The sequence below is a fragment of the Uranotaenia lowii genome, chromosome 2, assembly GCF_029784155.1.
Source record: "Uranotaenia lowii strain MFRU-FL chromosome 2, ASM2978415v1, whole genome shotgun sequence".
Classification (NCBI taxonomy): Eukaryota; Metazoa; Arthropoda; class Insecta; order Diptera; family Culicidae; genus Uranotaenia; species Uranotaenia lowii.
In genome coordinates this window covers 171,594,072-171,619,380 of record NC_073692.1, presented here as the reverse complement: position 1 = coordinate 171,619,380, position 25,309 = coordinate 171,594,072, and the positions used below count along the sequence as shown (strand labels likewise).

Sequence of the window (25,309 nt, the reverse complement as noted above, 5' to 3'; positions counted from 1 at the left end):
CAGGGCACACAAATGTACTTTTGGCTAAAATTAAGTTTTCAATTCATTGCAGTTCGGGAAAATATAAACTTTGTAGCCTTGGGGATTTTTTCAAAACCTTTTTTAGTGTGATGTTGAGCATTGAAAAGAACATGGAACAAAAATTAGTTGAGGCTGAAATTGGTTTCTTAAAGAATATTTCATACCAGCATAATAATTGTAATGAAATATTGTAATGTAATGTAATGTAATGAAAAATTAAAAAAGTGTAAAATAAGCAAATATTTACCAATGTTGATTTACACAGGTTGATAAAATATCTAGATTTTACCATAAAGTTTATTGTTCAATTGAAAATCATTGTTTTGCTATATTATTACCGCGGTCTTGGCTATTCGGGATAGAGGATTATTTTTAAATCAATTTTATTGTAATAAAGTAGAGGATTTTAGATTTTAGAATAGTTTTTCTAATTCTGTAAACCATCGTGGGAGGTAAACACCTGTTACATGCTGTCTATGCTATTAGTCAGTATTCGATGAATTAAATTAAAAAATCCTCATTTAAGCAATCTCTGTAATTCGATTTTTGCCATTTTCCAGGCGGAGGCCATTTTTAAACATAACCATTCACTTGCGTGCAAGTGTCAACAATGTTTTTTGTTATTTTTTACGTCTAGTTCAAAATCAAAACACAGCATTCAGAAATATTAGTCTAACTTTAAATTACTCTAGTTAAGTTATACAATGCATGATTTGTTAATAAATGTTAGCAGCGATCAAAACATATGCGTGGTAAGTGCAATTCTTTTCCTCCTTAAGAAAAACCCGTAAGATCGGTCGAAATAGCCATCGTCAATTATTCTTTTAACATTTTTCAACAAATCTATCATACCTATGTGGATTTAACGTATACTATTTTGAATGAGCTATATACTGCTTCTATTCGCATATGAGCCCCATGTGTAAAAACTGCTAACCGAGAAAAAAGCTTGTAACGGAAACAATCGTAAAACCTTTCAATATTTTAGAAAGAATTTGAAGAATACTTTTGTTCACGTTTGCGCATATACTACCTAGTTTTTTTTTGGAGAAGTTTCAATAAAATGCCCATGTGACTCATATGCGAATATTCTTTACCCTCGAGCAGAAATTATTCGCAAATGAGTCCTTTTTGCTTAAGTTATTGGCGCTGGTGGCAAGTACTTAATTACGAATTCCATCATATTTACCATTCTGTTTGATGATAGAAGTAAGGTTTCGGAAGATCCGGGTTTAAAACTGATATTAATCGATGTTTTTGAGTCGCGTGGGATGTGTTTTTCAATAACGTTCATTCTTCTAAAATTGCTGCGAATTTACCAGACTTCAAACTAATTTCGTGTGCATAGCTCAAATGTAAATAATTGTATAATGCAACTATATTTGTTAAATTAAACACATCACAATCAGTAACTCATAGATAGTAGATTTGCAAAATTAGGTTCAGTGGTTCAGAGTTTGATAATAACTACTCTAAGCTATATCGAAATTGCATCACATAAACCATAAGTGAATTAAAATTTGTATCTATGTCGCCGACTCCGAAAGATGAATTTCAAAATTTAATGGTTTTAGGGAAGCGGAAGCCTAATACGATTTGTCAAAAATGCAGTTAACAAGGAAACTGTCTTGCATGCAAGTAGCTCGTAGCGACACCTAGTGGCGACTAGAGTTATCTTACGTCATAATCGTACTAACCGTACAGCGGTTTAAAATTATCCGATTTTCAGAAATATATTAAAAGAAATAAATTCATGAATGAGTATACTTTCTGAACGGCTTGCCATTTTTTTTCTAGAGTGATGTATTATTTTGAAAACATGACGAGTGTCTTCAAACCTTTTTTTTATAAGCGTTATTGAAAGGCTTTTAAAACCAATTATAATTTTAAGTAGGCGAACAAGTGTATTCATAGTTTTCTTTATAAAGATTTTCTGAAGGTTTTTCAACGACCAATTTTATTCTGTAGAAACAAACGAGAGTCTTTTTTCATTCTGGTTTTATAAAACAGTTTTGTAATCGCTTTATAATTGTACTCCAGACAACTCTTACAATAAGTTAAATTTTATAAAAAGTTAACTATCTTGAAGGGTTATCAATCTTTTATGAGAGGCCATGTATAATGTGCTTAAAAACAATCCAAGTTTAATCTTTTTATCTGAAAGAGGCGAATGAATTGTGAATTTACAGTCTCTTTAAAATAATTAATACAAACAATTATTCAAGTTTAAATTGTTGTTTGGGTTTATAATCGAAATGATCACGAAACTTCAATCCCGATGATGCATTTCCTATCCATCCTAGCTCATCAATCTGCTGATCGACTACCTATTAGAAGTACCCAAACAAGAAACGACCAAAACGAAGCTGGCATCGCTGCTAACCGTTTCCGGTACTGGCAACGATGACATCGGCTTTACCCTGAAGCTGGTGGAAAACTTGTTCCGCCAGTACTGCCTCAACGAGATCAGCCAGGCGGAACTGCGGTCCCATTTTGGCAATTTGAGTCCCCAGATGCAGACCCAACTGCTGGAGGGATTGGACCGACGGCGGCCGGAAATCGACCTACATCTGATCAACGAAGTGAACGCTCGCGACGGGCTGCTGATGGAATCCTTCGATTGGGACGTAAAGTGGATCATGGGCAGCAGCAGCTTGGCGTCGGTTCGGGAGCAGATCGCAACGATGGCTCTGAACTGCCGGACCGGGAAGGACATGCGGCTGCGAACGGTACGATTCGAAATGACCCGAGCCAAGATAGACGATATGATACGGGTTCTGGAAGGGTGCAGCACCGGGTGTTGACTGTTGATAAGTGAAGAGCCATTTAATTTGCCAATGTGAATTGGGAGAAAAATATTCTGATCTACATTCTCTACTTGTGCTTTCAAGGATTTTTAGGGACAAATGAAAAAATGAACCCAGAAATAAAACAATGGTAAACACCGGTTATAGTTCGTTTGTAATTTCCCTTTATTTAAAAATTGACATATCGACAATTACATTATTCTTGTTTTGTTCTTCTCGTTTTAGTTGTTTATGTTTCTGTAGAAGTTGTTATCAAGTTTTTCAATAATATCCAGAACGGAGAATCCGACCTGTTTTTTTTTTGTTTCGGATGTTAATCCTGTTTGTGGTGGTATGCAATTGCGTTTTCTGTTCTTTCAGTTTTTTGTCCTTTCGGAACTTATGCGGTTGATCCCGAAACACGGAGGTATCCATTTGATTTCGAACACTTTTTCGATTTAGCAAAACGCATTTCGAAATCGTGTAGGCTTGAAAGATCATTTAAAAGGTGTAAAATTTTTCGATGCAGACTGGCGGTGGTTCTTTTGTTTTTGCGCGCTCTCGTTCAGCTTGTTGTATTTTTTTCGTCTTCGATTGATTTCGATAAAAGATTGTGAAACTCGCTGTGAGCGACGGCAGTCTTGATGTGTTTTTGCAAATTCTGTTCTAAGTTGCTTGTGCTCTTGATTTTGCTTAAAATACAATACTCGTAGAAAATGTGTATTGTTTTCTAAAAAAAAGAAAGCCCTCGTGATTCATTCTGTTAACTACGTTGTAAAAACATAGCTCGTCAGAAACGAGGGCCCCTCATATTTATTCAATATTTTCGATTTTGTTTCATTCGACGATCCAATGGATGTATTTCCCTAGTTAGTGACATTATGAGATGATCTCCGCGTCGGGATTTTAGTTTATGGTTTGAAATTTAGTTCATGTAATTGTTACTATCGATATTTTTTTCATAAACTACAGTATGTGTTGTGACTTTCCAGTTTGATGTATTTGTTGTTTAACGACATGTACTATGAAATTTTGAATTACATATGATGTTGCATTTTTTGCTGCTGTTGAGAATTCGATACGGCTATAATAATGAAATTTTTGTTTTCGCTACCAGCAAAAGTTTAATGCTTAAATCTTCCCCTCTTTTCAATCCTTTTATTTTCTTTTCTTTGAAATAGAATTTACAACAAAGATATTAAAAGAAAAGAGCCTTACACTTATGTTTACATTTTTTCTTCGAAAAAAGTTTGCTTTAGCTTTATTAGGATAATTTATCTCAATTATCAATTAAACTATAAATAGTGTTTCTTTTACAATTGTAAAGATGCGACCTACGTAAACAGCGAAGGGCGGGAACGGCCAGAAGATTTGGGTTTGTTTGTGTCTGTTTGTGTGTATAAAACAAGTTTGCTTCAAACTTTGTTTATTTGCCTAACATGCAATATATAGAGAGAGATCGTCTAGCCTTTCCCACTCTTCCCCCAAAAAATCTTATGTTGTAGTTTATAATATCCCCTTTATTCATATTCTCTCTACTGGAAACGATTTTTTCTTCTTCCTTTCTTTTTGTTTGCTCTCAGCATTTCCTCACTAGCGAATCGGTAAAAATGGACATTTGCAAATATGGACAATCAATAATAATTATATTTAAACTTAGCGCTTGCAGCAAGTGATACAATTTTTTTCAGCGTTCAATAACCTTTACAAAAAAAAACTCCTACACACTATTCTACTGAACTCGCGCACTCAATTTGAAGACGAAACGTATTTTTTCTCGTGTATTTCTATTGTTTTGCTGCCCCAAAAATTATGAAACTAGCAAATCGTAAAACAAGAAAAAATATATACAAGAATAGCGTTTTCAACAAGTCAGATAAAACCTTTCTTAAGCTGCAACATGCATTGTTTTCCATATCCCTGTGCTTGGACGTTTACAAATTGGACATTTCCGGTTAGAAAGGTATCTCCTAGTTACGTGCTAGCACTCTTCTTTCAATATCTGCGTTTCGTATAAAATTATTTTTTTTTATGATGTTATTATTTTCAGTTTCTATTTCCGCAATAAAATAGATTATAAAATGTGTTAAATTCGATTCTCTCGGATCGCTGGTATGAATCTTGCTTGCTTGATTGATTTAATCGAACGAAAAAAATCCTAGAAATGCTTTCGCGTATTTGCTGCTGTTGTGTAAATCTGGCGAGTTGTAGATGGTGGAGGAGTTCATTCAATTCCATATGAGTGGGACTTATTCGTGTTCCTCTGTTGGTTGATTCTATTTCCAATAATATGCCAACTGATGAATGAAAATCTCTCAATTATTTTGTTTCCTTTTAGCTGGATCTAATTGTTGGATTGTAGTTGTTGCTGCGCTCTTGTTGTTGGCGTTTCCATTCACTGCCATTTGCTACTGCTGATGATTTACTATTATAGGTATTTGCCTGACACAAAAACAGAAAGACGTCCTTCACATTTTCTTTCACTGTTTCGCTACCAATGTTTTTTTTTTCAATAATTCGTTTTTTTTGCTTCGCTCGCTCAGTGTGTGTGTGTTTGCGTTAATATTAAGATTATAATTAATTAATTAATTAATAATAATTAATAATCAATAGATTTACTCGGCCGTTACTTCCGCTGCTGGGGGAGGTTGCTGGAGCTGAGCTGCTTTTTCGGGGATTTTATCCTGGAATTAAACAAAGAGAATGCGTTAGAATCAAGTTTGAGCATATTTTTTAGTACCTATATAATTTAGTTCGTGCTATTAACCCTCATCCGCATTAGAGTGTCATTTTGACACTATTGCTAGTTTGAAGGCTTGTAACTTCAACCATAGATGTCAGCCTCTGGAAGACAACGCGGTTCGACCAGAACGTCTTTGTCGAAGCGTTGCACTGGGAGAGGAACCTGGACAACCTGTCCGCGGAAGAACTGACGAGGGTTCTAGCTCGCGCTTGCGATGTTGCGATGACGAGAAGGGCCAAGCATAAAAGCACTAGGCCACCCGTCTACTGGTGGACGGAGGAAATTGCGGGTCTGCGTGCCGACTGCCATAGGGCAAGGCGCAGGATGCAGAACGCAAGGACCCAAGAAGAGCGAACGGAGCCGCCATCAACGCAAGCAAGAGGGCACGTTTCAAGCAGTTATGCCGTGACGCCAACGACTGACCATGGAGTGATGCCTATCGGATAGTCATGGGCAGAACTAAAAGTGGGGGTGCACCACCTTAAACGTGCCCTGAAAAACTGAGAGTCATCAGCAATGAGCTGTTCCCACAGCACGATGTTACCCGCTGGCCATCAGTCCCGTATGACTGGGACACCAACGCCGAAGAGCGGATAACGGTGGAAGAACTTCGCGAGATCGCCAAGTCTCTCCAACCGAGGAAGGCCCTCGGACCGGACGGCATTTCGATGTTCTCTGACACGTGGGAACGGCAGAAACTCGTCCTTCTGCCAAAACCGGGTAAGCGTCCAGGAGATCCACCGTCGTATCGGCCAATGCATAGAGCGGGTAAGGTCCTGGAGAAGGTGTTTCAGAACCGACTTCAGAGATACACTGAAAGCGAGGACGGACTCTGGGAAAACAGTTTGGTTTCCGTAGAGGACGCAGTACTGTAGATGCCATCCGCTCGGTCATCGAGGCAGCAGACAGAATCAGGTTAACCAAGAGGACATGGCTCCGCTTTTGCGCGGTGGTCACTCTGGATGTGAAGAACGCCTTCCAACAGTGTCAGTTGGACAGCGATTGCGTCGTCGCTCATCCAAATGAGGATCCCGGAATATATGTATAGGCTTGTGGAAAGTTACTTCCACAATTGCCAACTGCAGAATATGACCGGCGAGAGTTTGCGAACACAAGAGGTCTCGGCGGGTGTTCCACATGGGTCAATACTTGGCCCGGTTCTGTGGAACATCACTTACGAAGAACTACTACGAACGAGCCTCCCATCAGGAGCTAAACTCGTAAAATTTGCGGATAATGTAGTCCTCTTGGCGAGAGGCTCCTCAACAGCGGAGGTTGAGCTACTGGCCACGCTAGCTATCCAGGCAGTGGAAAGCTGAATGCACTCCAAGTGCCTGCGTCTAGCCCATCATAAAACCGAGATGGTGCTAATCACCAACCTGATCTCATACCAAACAGGTACCATTGCCGTTGGACCATGCAATTTCGTGTCCAAACGCGCAATCAAGTACCTAGGGGTGATGATAGATGACAGGTTCAACTTTACGAGTCATGTCGACTACAATGGCCACGGCCGCACTCACACGGATGATGTCGAACTACTCGGCAATCCGAAGTAGTAAAAGGAGGATCCTGGCAAGTGTGACCACATCAATCTTGCGGTACGGAGCAGCGGGCTGGAGGCAGGCCCTGGGAAGAAACTGTAACCTGCAGCGACTGCGGTTATCAGCGGATACTGGACCATGTCGTCCGCAGCCGCCTGTGTAGTGGCGGATGTCACGCCCATCTCGGTTTTGCTAGAGGAGGATGTCTACTGCTATGACAACAAAGACACGCCCAACGTACGAGATCTCACCAATGAGGACTCGATGTCCAACTGGCAGCATCTGTGGGACAGCTCAACGAGATGAAGGTGTATGCATCGTCTGATTCCGCACATCGGGAGCTGGATCGGAAGAACGTGAACGTCACGGTGAAGTGGACTTCTATATGACGCAATTTGTGACTGGTCATGGATGCATCATGAAGTACCACTACCGGTTTGGACATGTGGCATCGCCATATTGCCCAGATTATGGGGATGTTGAGGAAACACCCGAGCATGTGGTGTTTATCTGTCCGAGGTACTTACCGCGGTACGTACTTCCATATTTGCCACCTGTGGGCCCGATACGACAGCAGACAACGTTGTACAGAGGATGTGTGCGGATTCCACCACTTGGCATGCGGTCAGCGATGGGTTCACCCGGATCATGACTGCCCTGCAGAGTAGCTGGAACCAACGGCGATCCGCGAACGGTGTAGGATGACTCCATCGACGGGGAGCCGTCGGGAAACATCCGAGTCGTAGCGTTCCAAGTCCCGTACGTGTACCGTGACAGGCGCGAGTCCAGGACAAGCTGCTCTCTATCTGGCACACAACAGGCAGGAAAATCCGTGGGCGATAAATCCAAGGGTTGCCAGCCAAGGGGGATAAAGAAGACCGAGCAACGGTCGGAGTAGACTGACCCCATGAAGCTACAAAGATAAGGCAACATCTTCTGCGTAGCGGATGCCGTGGCTGCGCCGCGTTCGTGCGTAGGATGCTCCATCTTCGGGGAGTATCCGAGTAGGGCGGTTCTCAACGACAGAAGCTGCGGGGATAAGACTATACCTTCTTTGCAGTGGAAATCGTTGGGAAAGGGTTATTCCACGTTCGGGGAATACCCACGGGTAGAGTGGCTCTCGACGCCGGGTGAGCCATTCGAATCGGAGTAGGATGACGTCTTCGTCGGGAATCATCTGAGTCGTTGCGTTAAGTCCCGCGCGTGTGCCGTGACACGCTCGAGTCTAGGATAAGCAGCTCTCGATCAAGCACACGACGGGCAAGGTGGCAAACCTCGAACCCTGGAGATAAGAGGTCGGGCCAGGTGGAGCGTTTTGCGTGGTCAACCCCGAGTCTTTATGATAAAGGGTCGTGTCTCGAGTCGTAAGAGGAGGGATCAGACCCCTTATTAACAAGAGGAGGGGTACAAGTGTCACCTCGAGTCATTAAGAGGATAGGTGAGATTTTAAGTCGTTAGAGGAGAGATCGAGCCTTGAATCGTGCAGAGGAGAGGTAAACCTTGAGTCGATGCGAGGAGGGATCTCGAGTCGTGAGAGGAGAGATCAGGCCTCAAGTCGCGAAGAGCAGAGGTTTGTGTGGGAATCTCGAGTCATTGCGAGGAGATGTCGGTTTTCAAGTTGTTAGAGGAGAGTTCAGGCGTCGAGTCGTAAGGATGAGAAGTTTTGCTGAAAGTGGTCTCGCTAATGAGTATTGCTTTGGAGCGCATTAGCGCGAATAGACCTCCCACTATTGAAGCATAGTGTGCTAAACAGTTCGAGGTGGGACTCAGGTCTGCGGCCCCAGGTGGAGTTTAGGCAGTACGGGGTATACACGGAGCATATCATGAGTCTTCCCATGGACCCAGAATAGAAAACTGGGGGGACGCGGTGGCTCGACGTGCCTTGGAATACAATCCGTAAACCGGGATTTACCACCTGTGGTTACCAACTGAAAAAAAACGGGCCATAGACTACACAAATGGCCTGTACAAATTCGATGATTACACGACGATTTCCTATGCTCGCCCACACACGATACAAAAATATTACATGCGAACACGAACGATTGCTGGCGAAAACCGCAAGAGCAACAAAAAAACCATCTCCACCTCGGCTGGGAGGATGGTTTGTACAAAATATAACAATCCCGACCGATTTTACTCCAACCGTTTGGGCGATCATGCCATACACGATGCAAATCGTGTTCACAGCGACAAAATTTCATCGAATATCATCGCATTTGTACAAATGTTGTGTAGTCTGTGGCCCGCTTTAGGGCTCGGCGACGCATGCAGAGTGCAAGGGTAAACACGGAGAGGAATGAGTGCAGATCGCTCTGGATGAAACTGAGATCAAACCTTCGCAGTGTATCGAATAGGTAGGCACGTTTCGGGAAACCCTGTCTGGATGACAATGCGTGCCCTCAGGGTGACGCCTGTCCGAGAGTGCGTCTGATCACACGGATGAAGCTACAAAGAAAATTCGAGCAGACTTTTATGGCAAAATAATGACAAATTTTTGCCATAACGGAAGCCCTGAGAGCCAAATTTGCTTTCATTTAGGTAGATATAGGGTGCTACACAGCAAATGCCCAATTTTGCTTTTGGTTATAGAAAACCACGTTCTTCGAAGCTTTTAAGAGCACTATGAATCAAGACATCAGTAAGTTTTCTATGATAGCAAAATTAGGCATCAATATGCCCCCAACATTTTTGGAAAACAAGTTATAGTTAGGAAGGATCTCAGAATAAGCATAACTTGGCATGAGTTTGCTGTACGTGTTCGAAAATTTTGCTCTTATTTTTGCTATATAGCTTGTGCGTTGTGATGGCCGTGGGACGCCACGTGGAATACAATTTGAAAAAGGAAGTTATCATCTGGGTCAACAACTTATTAGTAAGATACATTTTCCTAGCTGAGTTATCAAGCTTAGAGGTATCGTTCAAAAAACGGCGTAATTTTTTTTAGTATTTAAAAATGCCTATCAAACTTCGGATGTTTTGACTTCCTTTAAAACAAAAACAAGTTAGACTCACCTCCTTTTTGTGCTCGACGGAATCACCATTCAGACCGTTCTCGGCCTTCAGTTCTGCCGGTTCCGGCGCGGCATGCTGGTCCAGCTCTTCATCGTGATGCACACCGTTGCCGTTCTCGCTGGCGATCGCCGGTCCGTTGCCGTTCTCGGTGGTACCGTTGGAGGTTCCATTGTGGTGCTCCTCCTCTACTACGGCGGCAGCCTCGGTCGTTCCATTCTGCTGCTGCTAGTCGTCAGTTGTCATTCGGTAATCCGGGGCGTGGTGGTTCGATAGAGACGGGTGGTGCAAAATGATGTAGAGATCGATCGAACGATCAACGATTGGTCAGGTCATATTGCGTGTTGGTTCATCGCGAATTCGGATCGTATCGGATCGGAATCGGTGCGCCGGAAACACAGGATAGAAGAGATTTTGCAGAAGAAGGTGTAGGTGTGGGTCAAGAATAGAGAACGAGAAAAAAAAATACCAAAAAAGAACATCGTGAGGTGTCGGTGCATTTATATACAATTGTTTGTAGATATTTGTATTTTTTTAGAATATATTCATAACATTTTATGGTTGGGGAGAAGGATGAGCTATGTATAAGACAAAATTTGGTATGAGTTCGTTTATTTGCAGGTGGGAGGGATGTGTGAGAACAAACCGCACATGGGGGGATGGTATTATTTTAGCTCTAGGGCTTACGTTGGCTACAGAGCACTAAGATGATCCACAACACACTACATTGCAAACCCAATTTTGTTAAAATGAGGATCGGTTTAGTACATTAGTCGAATTTCCATAACCAGTTTTTTTTTCTACCGTCACCAGTTTAGCAGCACACATGTCCATGGGGCAGATGAAGCAGTTTGTTGAAAGTATTGATTAGATTGTTTCTTTTGATCTAGACGTTGTTTTAACGGAAAAAGCGGATTTTACGAGTATTAAGGATCAACACGAATGCGTTTGTTAAGTTGCTTAGTAAGCACTTTCAGGAATAAACTTTTCCCGATTGTAGTACTAGATTAGTTACACTTAAGTAAGCGATGCTTTCAGCAACATTTTTAATTTTTAGAGGGGTGTAGGACGTTTAAGGGTATTTGCCACATTCGCAGAATTTCTTAACGGATAAGTGTTAAAAAAACACAATGACTTCTTCTTTGGAGTGAATTAACGCGTTCGCTTTATCATCTTTGCTTAAGCACAACAATCAGGTCTCGTTTGGTTTCGAACATGTAGGATGCACAAAGATGCTTATTTCAAGCTCCTACTCAAACTTAATAACTAATGAAAAGGATGACTCTGTTTTTGTGGGAAAATGAGAGATACAAATTTGAATAAAGTACTAATCTTCTAGGGAAAAACTAACAACATGCTCATGTTTGCAGTGGTGCACCGAAGATTCTAGCAATACGACAATTCTTGCAAAGGACTAAGCTTTTCGCTTACTCCTCGAAGATTGATCGATTGGAGTTGGTTTTGCAGTCTCATCTGTTTTGTAAAATCAAAAATTTGAGATGATTTCATTTATTTTAATAGGTTTTAAAAGTGTAATCCTGAAAAACTGATTTCCTTGACTATTTAAGGTGATAACAAACTGAACAGTTTCTTTTAGATAACTTTGTTCCAACTTCTTTATCAAGTTGATGTGGTTACCATCTGTTTTGAATTTTTAATGTAGCTTAATGACGAAAGCACACCACTGCAGCCTTTTTCGATTGCAAAACGCTTGTTCCGATTAACAAATGCAATCATTTGGATGAGCCTTAATACTAACATGATGTATGAGTCAAACAAACAAACGCAAACGACTTAAAATTATTTAAAACTAATCAATAAATTACTACACTGCAAACCACAAAACTAATATGTTAAAAATAATTTAAAAAAAAACAAACGAAACTTTTCAATAACAGGAGAATTCACTCGATAACACAAAAAAAATCTTGGCTAGTACGCAACATGCTTCAGGGTGACAACCGTGATCCTACTCTAGGGGTTCTGTAGCCAGGCTCAGGTACCCTGCTAACTGTACAAGTTTTGAACGCAGCCCGCGGAGAAACAGCTATATAACAAAAGAAGACCAACAGGCCCCGGGAGCAACAATCACCGGTCAATCACATTCCCTTGAAGAATGTTGAGTACAGCCAAAAGTAGGAAGCAAAGAATAGCAGATGAAAGGAAACAAAAATCAGAACGACGTGTTCCTGAGCCTGCGTTGTTGTTGAGTTCGATGCGACATTTGCGGATTATTTTGGCAATTGAGGAAGAAGCGGTTGGTTTTAAGGGTCAAACGCACGAGAAACGCAACGGTACAAAAAAGAAGGAAAGAAACAAAACTATTTTTTAGAATTGTGGTTCTTGTAGAAAAATCGATAGTAGCTATAAACAAAACTAGCTTCGAAAACAACAAAACACAACTCGAAAAAGTGGTGAGATAGTGACGAGCATAAGACATGGTAAAAAACGCGAAAATACTGGTGACTACCTCTCTGCAGCCGAGAGAGTTCGGTTTGGATACGAAGAGTTTCTGATTTTTGAGTAATTGTTTTTTGTGGTTTTTGTGGACTAAGAAATTGTTATTCACCTTTTTGACGACAACTGCCTCGTTGGGCGTCGCAGGCTGAACGACGACGGGCGCCGGCGCCTCTTCTTGTTCTTTGTGTTCAACCGCTTGTTCTTCTTTCTTGCTAGTGGATACCTCTTCCGCTGCTGGGGTTTCGTTCGTCGTCGCCGTCACCGCCGCCACTTCCGGAATCACTACTTCAGTCACTTCCGGTGCCTGCACAGTCTCTTCTGCCGATTGTTGTTCTACCACAGCTTTAGGGGATTCCTGCACTGCCTGTTCGGTGACAGCATCGGTTTCTGGTAGTTGAGGTGGAGGCGAGGGAAGCTGGAGTTCGGAGGATTCGGTACACGAGGTAGGAACAACGATTGGTTCCAACGGGGCCAAGGGAGCAGTAGTCGCCGTAGGAGATTCTGGCGGGGGTGGTAAGCTCATGGCGTCACTTTGGGACAGTGTGGGCGGTGATGGAAGTGACTCTAGTGAATTCTGGGGAAGTGGAGAGGATATGTCAACGGACAGGTTCTGATCGTCAGTTGCCAGATTTGCTGCTGCTGTGCCATCGACTGGTGCGATGTCGGCAGCAATGGTGGGCAACGGCGATGGTAACGAATCTGGCACTGGCTCATCATCTGCTGCTGGTGGCGGTGGCGGCGGGGGAAGATCATCGATTGTGTTGCTTGTTTCATCAGCTTCCGATAGGGGTTCTGGTACTGGTACAGGTTCTGATTCTTCTGACTTTGGCTGCTCGTGAGACTCTGAGATCACTTCTGGTTCAGGTTTGGATTCTTCGGAAAGGGACTTCTGTTCCTCGCAGATCACTGGTGCCGACTCTTCTGGTTTGTGTTCTTCTGGAGCAATCAAAACTTCCTCAACTTTGGCGGCCGTCTCGTTTTCAACCTTATCGACAGCCTTTTCCAGAATCTGATCCACAACTTCGTTGGCGGTTTCTTTGATTTCAGCAACAGGTACCTCTGGAACCGATGCTGGAGAAGCTTCTACGATTTGAACCTTCTTCTCAGCGATGACTTCTTCAACAGGAGCAGTCGGTTTGTTCTCGTCAGCAGCATTTTCAACCGCCGAAGGTACCTCCTCAGGAATAGGAGCAACTTCCGGAGCAGCTGCCTCGACCAGTGGACTAACATGTGCTTCTACCTTTTGCTCTTCTACTACAACAACCTGTTCTGGAGTCGACGGCAGAGCAGCCGACTGTGTTTCCGGAATCGAGTTAAGAGAGTCGGGCTCGACATGATCATCGGGACCAGTCGACTGAGACATGGAAGCTTCTGCGAATACCATCACCTGGGAGGGAGGGGGAATGGAGGGCAGAGGAGGTGGTGGAAGGGTTGTGCTATCACCATTGTCGGCGACGACGACGGTCTCAGCCGGTTCAACTGTAGAGACGACTACTGGTGCGGGCTCAGGATCGGCCACGGTCACCGGTGCCGTCTCTTCCGTCGGTTTGGGCTGAGCGTCGCATGTTTCAACTACGGTTACCGGTTTGTCTTGCTCAACAGAGACGGCAATAGGATCAGCAGCGGCGGCGGGTTTTTCCACCGGCTGTGGTTGTTCTTCGCTAGCTTTCTTTACCTCAACATCGATGACGGCGGTGACAACTGGGGCTGGGGCTGGGGCAGCTTCCTCAACCACTGGTTCTGGCTCTGGGACGGCAACGGGAGCAACGACGACAGCGGCTTCTTTCTCTTCTTCCGGTTTGCCATTTTCTGCTACCGGGGCTGGGGCAGTTTCGGTCGCCGGGGTGACCTCTGCGGTAACGGGGGCAGTTTCTTGGGCAGGAGAGGCTACGGTCGATTCAATGGGTTTCTCTTCAACGGCTTTCGCGGGAGCTACCTCGGCTTCAGTGGTCGTCGTGGTCTCTGGAGCAGCAGCTGCCGCAGCAGCGGTCGCATCTTCCGTCGGCTAAAAATAAACGAAATAAAAGAGGCAATTAATCCCCAATACAGAAATCATCTATAGCATCAAGTCGAGAATTCCAAAAAAAAAAAGCAGAGAAAGTATATCAACAGCTGATTCTACTGCGGAAAATTTTAACCCTACACAGTAAACGAAAATTACCGAGTTCGGTAATTTTTTTACCGAATTCCTAACATGTGGAGTTCGTTAAACAGTTCAGTAAATTTTTCATGGCCAAGAAGTGACAGCTGTAAAATATTACGGACCTTTTTCGGTGAAAAATACCGAAACTCGGCTGATCATGTCTAAGTTCATCTGTCAAAATATTGACAGTTGTCAACGTGACAGCTCGTTATATTACCGATCAACCGGTATTGTTGAACCGAAATGCCTGTAATTAACACCGAAAAGCCGGTAATGTTCAACCGAAAAGCAATAAAAGCTCAGTAATGTATACCGAACAACCAGTAGAGTTTACCGAAACCCCAGTAGTTATTACCGAAATATCTTAAAATTTTTACCGAATACCTGTAATTATTATTGAAATACTTGTAAATATTACCGAAATACCGTGTTTTTTTTACCGAAAAGCGGTTAAAGCTCGGTAATATTTACCGAACAAGCGGTAAATTTTACCGAAAGCCCGGTAGTTTTTACCGAATTTTCTGAAATTATTACCGAAATGCCGGTAATATTTACCGAAAATTGTAAAATTTTCGGTGATGTTAATCAATTTATTGGTTTATCGGTGGGCGTTATGTTCTTTTATTAAGAACGTTCAAGATTATGAAAATTACAGATGTGTTAAAATTAGAAGAAATCAAAAGACCTTGAAAATGAGCGAATTTTATTTAGAGGCATTTTCATCACACGTCATGAATTTGTTTAGCCCCGATCAACTATTTTGAAGTAAGGCTGTCAGAAAGAGTTAACCCCACCACCCCAAAGTAGTTGATAAAGTGTGGTTTTCCCAGCAAGTGTAGCTTGCAGTGAGGACGAATGATCGTTGATGACATGTGATGAAAATGCTTCTGAATCAAATTCTACTCGATCATTTTCAAGGTCTTTAGATTTCTTCTAATTTTTAACACATCTGTAATTTTCATAATCTTGAATGTTCTTAATAAAAGAACATAACTTTCATCGATATGACCAATAAATTGATTAACATAACCGAAAATATTACAGTTTTCGGTAAACGTTACCGGTATTTCGATAATATTACAAAAATTCCGGTAAAAGATATTGTGAGTTTATATAAAACAACTAAACTTATATGGTTATGTTTCTGAATAAACGTTTGCCTTTATTTATGTGTATGATAATGCTGGTTGCGGCCGCCACTGTATTAATTCCCATTCCGGTAGTAGTATCGTTCTGCTCTGGAAGAAACGGAAATGCAAGTTGATTAAAGGAAAAAAAGCGCGGATGTTTGGTGATTGGGACATTCCAGCTGCTGTGCACTTTTGCTCCAGCAGGACGAATCCTATTGCAGCAAGTGTGACGGCTTTGCTGATTTTAGTGAGGGTGATAGGGCACCATTAACTATTTCATACTTACCATTAATTTGACGCTAAAATTAACAAATCCACAAACAATTCCACGCACGCGAACCGACGAACATGGCGACCCTTGCTTGCTAAATAATTAGTCGGACGGCATCTCGAGCACACGATTGAACACGGTTGCAAAAGCGAGAAGGGGAATGAGAAATACTGCCATCGAATTTTGACGTTTGTCTTGAAAGAGGCGATATTTTCAGTTTTACTTTACAGTTTTCGGCGTTTTTTACCGAAAATATATTGCAAAATGATTTGTTTACATATAAATTATCGAGCTTCGGTAATTCTAGATGTGAATTAATGAAGATCCGTAAAAATAGACGTCAGTTTATTCAATTACCGAAAATTTTCGAATTACAAAACTGTTTCTGTAAAATAAATTACCGAACTCGGTAATTTTCGTTTACTGTGTACCCACGCATTACTACCGAGGGAGGAATGGAAGGTTGCTGTTCGTCCAAAGTCATAAAAGGAACGTGGGAAATGGATTGCCCCACTCAATTACGGCTCGACTCGTGTTCCGACGGTTTGACATTTTCAGATTTACGCCAACACCCATGCCAGTAATAGGTATAGGTATAATAACTCATAAATTTTTAATGCGGACCCCGGCAGCAGCGGAAATGGATTGGCAAAACTGCGCTGATTAAACCACCAAAAACGGAAATATATTTCTAACTGCGTTTCAATTAACATTTGGTCATCGTTTTACGGCTTGTTGTTTTCCAGTTTTGCGGCTGAGAACAATTGTAGCCGGCTACAGATAGGTAGGTCGGGCGAGAAGATTCGGTTCAATGGTTCAAAACAATGGCTGGGAAGAGCACATGGCAGTGGGATTTAGAAGATGAAAAAAATGCAAAACAAGACCTAAAAAGTTTAATAATATCTGTTTAAGTCAGACAAACTTTCAGCAAAATTTTCCACAAAGTAAATTAATCAGTAAACTGGGTCAACTTCAACTTGTTGAAAATCTTGGTAACATAATTAGGAAAAGTGAAAAGTGAAAGTGTGCTTAAGAGTGATCAAAATCAGCCGACATTTGAAAATCGAACGCGCTGCAAGCTAGCACTGATCCTAGGGCCTAACACAAGGTCCTTTGCAAATTTTGGGCCATTCTTCACAGAACGATTTCATTTGAATATTGTTTTTCTCGAAGCTTGAAGTTTGAATTATGACAAATATTTCACTCGAAAAGTGCATTTCAATAAGAATTTTATTTAAAAAAAAATTATCAGGATGAAAATGATCTAACAATTTTAAGGGTAATATGCAACTCCTATAATTAAATCCGTTTTTGGGAATATCAATGAAAATAAATTATATAAAATTCCAGTCAAAAAGTGAAGCCCGGGGACATTTTTTTTAAGCAGGTAACATTGTTATCCTTGGAACTTGACAATTTCAAAACAGACGGTTAAGCTCAAATTTGAGCGTTATGTACCTTTGAAACATTGTAAATCGATGAGTTTTTAATGTATAGTTATCCGAATTTTAGGTTCAATATTGCACTAATATGGATCTTCTGAGCACTTTGGGAAATGTAGATATCTAATGCATTTTTTCGGCACTGAAGATGAAGAAATGATAGGAATCAGTACGTTGATTTTGAAAGCCTTTCCAAAGCTTATCCAACCCTCAGTTCGAAAGGCTGCAGTTCATAACTCCAAAACTCCAACACCATCCAAGAATTGTTCAAACTTGTCAGAAAGATGACCTGAGATGAAATTAAAAACTTTGCTCTTGACTAGAGATGTACCGAATATTCGGTCGGCCGAATATTCGGCGCCGAATACCGCCGAAAAACCGTTAAGCCGAATATTCGGCTCACCGAATAGTTAAGCTAAGTATTCGGCCGAATAGGCCGAATATCTACTACAAACTTGTACTTTTTTCAAATTTTTCAAAAGATTTAGGATAATTTATAAAATATTCAAAAGTAATGTTATAAAAGCTACACAATCATTAAAAACTTATGGTTACAGCAAAACATCTAAGGTTAATCCGCGTATTTTTCACAGTAGGACGTATCAGAGAATGCTGAAAACTATCGCTTTATACTTTGATTATAGTTTATTCCAGATTTTCTGGATATATTCATGCTTGCCCATAAATCCAGTAAAGATTCCAGTTAAGTCAAATCTGGCCGGGTTGAAAGCTTCCCGAATTTTGCTAGGATGTATTAAGATTATTTGGTAAATCAAATAAAAAACTCAAAATTTCTATTTAAATTTTTTTAAACTTTGTGTTAAATAACGGGTTTTCAAAAATTTCAAGATAAACATAAATTTTGCTCTTTTTTTATTTTTTTTTTTAATCGTCCTGAATGCCTGACCGTGTGGATACGTGAGTTGTAAGTATGGTATGCTTAAGGAATGATGATTCATCCCTCATGCTAAAGGTTGAAGATTATCTTTCTTTCCAACAACTGTTTTGAGATATCTTCTACAATTTCGACCTTTATCTGATTCAATATCAAAGGAGTAGTTTCAAATAACTTGGCACCTGTTTTGACATGTTTTGTCCCAGATTTCACAGGAACGTTGGTGATAAACGCCCTAGAAGCGATTAGTCGTCTGATGTCTTTTCAGTTATAGACGACATTTTGAAAATCAGAAAGACCCCTACTTAAAAATATCTTGTATTACATCATCCGATAATATCATCTGTTTGAAAAGAATCGACTTAAAATATGAGGGTCATTAATATGGAAGAAATAGAAAGCATTGAAATAATCGCTTAAGTGTTTTTCATTAAAAACTCCATAGAATATTCGACCGAATATTCGGCCGAATATTCGTTTGGCCGAATAGTTGAAAAGATCAATATTCGGTATTCGGCCGTTCGCCGAATACCACTATTCGGTACATCTCTACTCTTGACAAGGTCTTTTGAAGACATAGGTATGAATGGTGGATTAAACCGATGAAAAAAAAATGGAATACCTCAAGAAACTTATGTGTCCGTTTTACCCGACCTTGAGGTGTCCGTCTTACCCGTCTTAGCTGCTTTTTTTACGATATTCGTTGGGTTTCCTCCAGATAGTTAAAAAGAAGCCATATAAACGGTTGATTTTTCGAAGGATTTGCGAGTTAACTACTTTCTGAGGAGATTGAAAATTACATCAAATAACAAAGTGTTGATACAGTAAGGCGAACATATTCTCATCATTAGATTTGTGCCAAAGATTGTAATTTTTGAAATATTAAGAGTGTTCGTCTTACCCGACTTTCCCCTATCGATTAGAACACGATTATTTCGATCTTAGAGGTTCCTGCTGTTTTTTTTTTATTTTGCTTACTTTTATACGTTTGTCTGAACATTAAAAACTTGATCTTAAAATTACAAAAACAAAAAAGTTTATAACATTCAGTGTTTTAATTTTTTTTAATTAATATTTGAAATCCGGTTATATTTTGATTTATTTGTGGACAAGTACAATCAAATATGTACCATGAAATTTAATTGAGGAAGTGATACAGGACGATTTTCACAAGTAAATGTTTCGGAATAAGAGCCCCTTTTTCAAAACTAGGAAAGGCATCAATATGATAAAAAACTCTTTATGTAAAAACTTGTTTTAAACCAAAATAAAAAAAAATCACTTGAAAGTGATTCGATTGGTCCAGTACTTCATGTGGATTCCATATGAGAGGTTTCCTTTACAAATAACAATGGAAGGGTCTTCTATATAAAAATTGTCTCGTTATATCAAAACATTGTGAACGCTTTGTGAATGTAAAAAGGATATTTTTCAATCCATTCACAAAACGGAAAACGCCTTATTATATTTTGAATAATCTTATAACTTTAAAATGTAGATGTGTGCCTAATTTCATCAAAATAGCAGGGCTAGAAGCGACCACGAGGTAGAAAAGTAGGGGAAAATAGTAACTTTCAAATGCAATTAGGGCAAAATAAGTGACCACATCAAACCGAAAATTTCATCAATAAAGAAAGGCTCCAAAAACTTCAACCAATAAACTAAATAATCAATTTGTGATTTTAAATACAGTTTTCTATAAGGATTTTTGAGCTCCTGGCCAATAAAAAAAAAAGTTTATCAAATGGCTCAAGACAGGCAGTAGACTGAGTCAATTTTAGGTCATTTTTTCAATATCTCAGGGCCAGAGGTCTTAAAATTTTCGGTTTGGCTCGGAATTCATCGAATTTTTCGCCGAATTAAAAAAATAAAGAAAAGTTTTCTTGAGTAAATCTTAATTTTCAGGATTGTATGAAAAAAATTTGCTCTGCAAACAAACATGATCCTTTTTTTCCTTTTTTTCTCAGGGATTTCAAACCACACACACATTACATTGCATTTTAAGCCAAAACAAAAAATTCTGCACCTCATTACTTGAGAAATTAACCCTCTAACGAGTCCACATATGGTATCGATTTTTTTTTCATTTTTAAGCTTTATTCAGTACCAACTTTAAAAAATATCAAACTTTTTGAATGCATCAAAAATACATTTAGCAATTATACACTTAAATAAGCGTTACTATTCAAACAATTCAAACTATTGAAAAAACAATTTCCTTTTTTGACATAATTTTTTTTAACAAGAGATCCAAAAAGTGGTTTCCATCACAAAAAAATTTAACGGATTCATAATTCAAACAGAAAAGAAAGACTCAAAATCGCCATGTCAGGCATGTTTTTGAGGACATAAGTATAGAAGCTCGAAATAAATTTCAAAGCTTGAAAATACGAATAATCGAGGCCGACCTGTAAAATGAAATTAAAACAAAAATGCAAATGCAAGTTTTTGGAGGTAATATGTAGTGATTTGTAAGTAAAATACTGAAACTAGTGACTTTAGTGACCAAATTTTTAAAAAAAAGTAACTAGTGAGTGACCAGCTTAAAAAAAAGTGACAAAGTTACTAAAAAGTTACCGACTTCTTGCCCTGAAATAGTATAAAACTTGTTTGAGTTCTATCAGATTTTATTAGGATTTTACCCCCCTCTTTAAAAAAAATGCAAGAATGGCTGCAGGGGTTCAATACAAAAAATTGTCTAAATATGTCAGAATTGGCCCAACCATACACCACTAAATCATCTCAGGATGTAGAGATTTGTATTTGTAGACATTTGATAGAAATTACTTAAAATTGTATGGCGTGTGCCATATTCAGTGTAAATTTTGTATGGAAGTATTAGAGAAACCATCTCCGATCGCATAAGCTCTCATATAAAAAAAAAATCGGTACAGTAGTTTTCAAGTCTGTACGGAACAGACAAAAAATAATTTTTACATATTTAGAAAAGCAAATAAAGTAAGAGTTCTTGACACTTTTATCATAAGTTCCAGAGGAAGGCTGAATAGCTTTCTTTCCAATTCGATTATAAGACTTAGAAGTGTATATGTAAAGTATCTAAATATTTAGTTGTGTAGCATACTCTAGGCGCCTTTGAAAACTTTAAGAGCCCATTTCATGGAACTTTGATTTACTAAGGAAGTAAAATTCTTTGTAAATATTTTGCAATGCGATTGCATAGGAAAAAAGCATATGTTTGTTAATTTTCTCGCAGGCCTCACAAATCAGGATACAGGATTGTTTAGGAAATACTCCCAATCCCCTTCCTTATTCCCAGAAAGTGAGTAAATAGTAAGAATACATTTTTATCGATTTCAAAAACATTGTTATTAAACTTAAAACTTCAAGTTTTGGTGTTTACCAGCGTTATACAATTCGCCGTTTTGTCATGTAGATACATCAAAATTTGTCAATTTTTTTATTAGAAACTAGCTGACCCGGTGTGCTTTGCTACACCTTTCAAAATCAAATGATATTTTCAGAAATTATTCAAATTTGAATTGTTTTGTTGAGATTATTTTAAATCAAATTATGACGTAATTCATGAGCAACCGCTATAAAATGAGAGCTGCAACCGGAGTTTCGAATTGAATCTTGATCTAGGGTCCCAAATTAATCGTTCGCAAACAATCTCACTTATAAAATATGGTTGTTTTTGCTTGATATGTTCTGGATTTATGCTAAAAAACTGATAAGAGATCCCCCTCCCCTTGTACTTCTCTTCACCCCCTGATGAATGAAGATCGTGATTTTTAATAATTATACCCATTTTTTTCTTTCCCAAAAAAACTCTTATATCAAATATAGTGCCATTGGTTGATACAATAAAATTTACATGGAGCCTCTTTCTTTCTTCCCCTCTAGACAGTAAAGTGTAAGGGTCTATAACAATCGTATAAAAATATCTCGTAACCAAGTAACTTTCCATGCAATATTTGTTTCCATTTGTTGGCTTCGTTAGGATAAATTAAGAAATTTTGCTTACAAAATTGTATTGGGCGCACCTCCCTCCTCCTATGTACCTACTCACTGAAAGAAGAACGCCTGTCAAATAATCATAGAATCACACCAAAACGATTTTCCATGTTAAGTTTTGTCAATTTCTCGGATTTTGTAAAAAAAAGTTAAATGTAAGCTTTCCTCTTCCCTTCCTATATTCCCAATTCTATCATCCTACTTCAAGAAAGGAATTGTTCCACACACAAAAAATTCTCGTATTGAAATACCATTCCATGCCAAATTTGGCTTTATTTGCGTAGTAAATACTTTTTGATACCAAATTTCATTTCATTTGCTCTATTGATTCTCGAGTTATGCAAAAAATTGTATGGTCCCCCTTCATATCTTTCCGCTGAAAAAAGGTGGGGCTTCAATTTATAATAGATACATTTCTCGTATCCAAATACCCTCACATGCCAAATATGGTTCCATTTGCTCGATCAGCTCTCCAGTTATACTGAAAATTGTAAGGGAGATCTCTTCTCCCCCTTTTCATCCACCTTTTTGAAGGAGTGAGGGATACCAAATATGCATAGAAGCATTTCTCGTACCCAAATATCGTTCCATGCCAAATTTGGTTCCATTTGCAGTTGTAGTTCTTGAGTTATGCAATAAAAATTGTATGAAACTTCCCTCCCTCTTTGCCTTTCCCCGCTGGAAGAAGGAAGGGATCTCAAACAATCATTAGAACATGTCACGTTCCCATTTATCCGCCCATGCCCAATTTGGTTCCATTTGCCTGATTATTTTTTGAGATATGTAAAAAAGAAGGCCCCTCCCCCTTTTATATCTCCCTACTGGAAAGAGGGAGGGGTCTCTAATAATCATATAAATATTTTTCGTATCCAAATACCTTCCCATGCCAAATTTAGTTCCATTTGCTTTATTAGTTTTTGAGTTATGCAAAAAAAATATTAAAGAGGCCCGCCCCCTTTCAACTGCAAAGAGGGAGGGGTCTCAAATAATCATTGAAATATTTTTCGTATCCAAATACCTTCCCATGCCAAATTTGGTTCCAATATCTTGATTAGTTTTCGAGTTATATAAAAAATTGTAAGGTAGCTTCCCTCCTCCCTTCCTATCACCCCACTGAAAGGAGGGAAGGGTACCTAATATTCATTGAAATATTCCCCGTTCCCAAATACCACCCCATGCCAAATTTGATACCATTTACTTGATTGGTTCTCGAGTTATGCAAAAAATTGTCTTTTGTTTGGCAGGCCCCTCCCCCTCCTTCCTGTTAGGGGGAGGGGTCCCAAACCATAATAGGAACCTTCCCCGGCCTCCAATACCCTCACCTGCCAAGTTTCACGTAAATCGGTTCAGTAGTATCCGAGTCTATAGGGAACAGTCAGATAGACAAACAGACAGACAGAAATCCATTTTTATATATATAAATTTCCATACAAATGGAAGGGTTTTTGAGGGTAATCTTGGAGATATTCAATTGGGCCTGAATTTTGACAGTATCATTTCATTAAAGATTTTAACAAGCGTAAGGGTTGGAAAATAGGTTTTGACAAAGTATTAAAAAGCAACCCTAGTGGACACTGACTTCTTCTTAAATAATCATGGAATTAAAAAAAACAATCAAAATCAAAAATATTTTTGGCAAAACTGTTTATAAACAAACAAATTTAATCACATGAAAAAAAAAACATTTGACTTGAATAAACTGTAATTTAAAATATTATGAAGTGATTTTCAGATTTTTCAATTCCAACTTAAGGACTTTTCCCAAATCATTCTAATTACTGATATTTATATTTTCATTTTTGACAATACCATCAATTCATGTTAAGGAAACCTTTAGTAGGTTGGTATAGAACCTTCCACACCGTATTTTAAATTTTGTTTGTGAACTATTTAAACTACAGCGAAAATTTTCTAGATTACTTGTAAAAGTCCTCATTTTTTTAGCTTGTAGCACCACGATGTTCATTTGGAAGCTCGTATGAAAGATCCGATTTTTGTTCAATTTTTAGTTAATTTGAAATTAAACGTTGCACTAGTTAAACTGTTGAATTACAAACGATGTCTTTATAACATTAACCATTTAAAAAAATATATTTCCGAATGTTGATAATTGCTGTAGGTATAAATTGAAGTTCAAGCACACAAACACTTTTCAAAAAAAAACTGCTTACGGTTCACGATTTTGGTTTGTTTTGTATGGTTTTTCCAACATTTTACCATCATTATGAGAACGTTGAATAAGTTTGGCCCACTTGCAATCACATTTTGTCTGGATGAACTGTTTCGAACCATTTTGACTGTCTTAATTCCAAATTTATTTCCAATAATCACCTTCACAGCTCCCATGATGAAATATGCAACCAGGATACAGACTGCAAAACCGAGAACTATTTCCACCACTATCTTGACGGTTTTGGGATGTTTCTTTGAAACTGGTCAAAGAAACTCTAAATGCTGTTTGAAATACACGATGTTTTTTGTGCGATTCAAGAAAAAAAACGGTTAGGAAAAAGTTCACTGCACTTTCGCCGTCTCCCGGCTTCTACACAAGTTTGTAACGGGTTGGTCACTCTTCAAGATCGATGCACCGAAAGCTTGAAACTGAAATCCAATTCCATTCACAGTGTTAGGCCTAAGGTTCTTGTGTCGGGGGCCAATTTTCTTCTAAACACGGGAAAGATCTAACAGAAACTGAACTAACTGCAACAGAGTTCAATTTAATTTATATGTAACGTCGCGACGCCACCCTCCTCACAGCTTCTGCTCCACCATTTGGGGAGCTGTTTTTCCTATACCTGAGACTATGCCATGAGAATCGCAGTCTGGTTTATTTTTCTCTGATTTTTTGGTATTCTCTCGTGTGTGGGACACTGAGAAAAGGCGACGA

At 39.3% G+C, this 25,309-nt stretch overlaps 2 protein-coding genes across 8 annotated transcripts in view; one reads left to right on the top strand and one right to left on the bottom strand.

The window, feature by feature from the left end:
* Positions 1–642: 642 nt before the first annotated feature.
* LOC129749805 (uncharacterized) lies at positions 643–4,032 on the top strand. The gene is made up of 2 exons (XM_055744898.1): positions 643–773; positions 2,325–4,032. The coding sequence occupies exons 1-2, from the start codon at positions 726–728 to the stop codon at positions 2,823–2,825; spliced, it is 549 nt and encodes a 182-aa protein (XP_055600873.1). The 5' UTR covers positions 643–725; the 3' UTR covers positions 2,826–4,032.
* LOC129749802 (calphotin-like) overlaps positions 2,970–25,309 on the bottom strand; it is a 321,578-nt gene continuing 299,238 nt past the window's right edge. For 6 of the 7 annotated variants that reach the window (XM_055744893.1, XM_055744890.1, XM_055744896.1 and 3 more), the window contains 3 exons: positions 12,676–14,571; positions 10,110–10,334; positions 2,970–5,491 (listed from right to left, as the gene is read on the bottom strand). In XM_055744893.1, coding sequence (XP_055600868.1) covers positions 5,423–5,491; positions 10,110–10,334; positions 12,676–14,571 — 2,190 coding nt within the window. In that variant the 3' untranslated portion in view covers positions 2,970–5,422. The remainder of the gene's footprint in view (positions 5,492–10,109; positions 10,335–12,675; positions 14,572–25,309) is intronic. The other variant, XM_055744895.1, reaches the window with a different exon arrangement.

What these genes read in the sequence shown, in the direction of transcription:
- LOC129749805 (XM_055744898.1), top strand. Translation starts at nt 726, where the DNA reads ATGCATGATTTGTTAATAAATGTTAGCAGCGATCAAAACATATGCGTG. An exon ending in GCGATCAAAACATATGCGTG is followed by an intron (nt 774 to 2,324) that starts GTAAGTGCAATT and finishes TATCCATCCTAG; the next exon opens with CTCATCAATCTGCTGATCGA.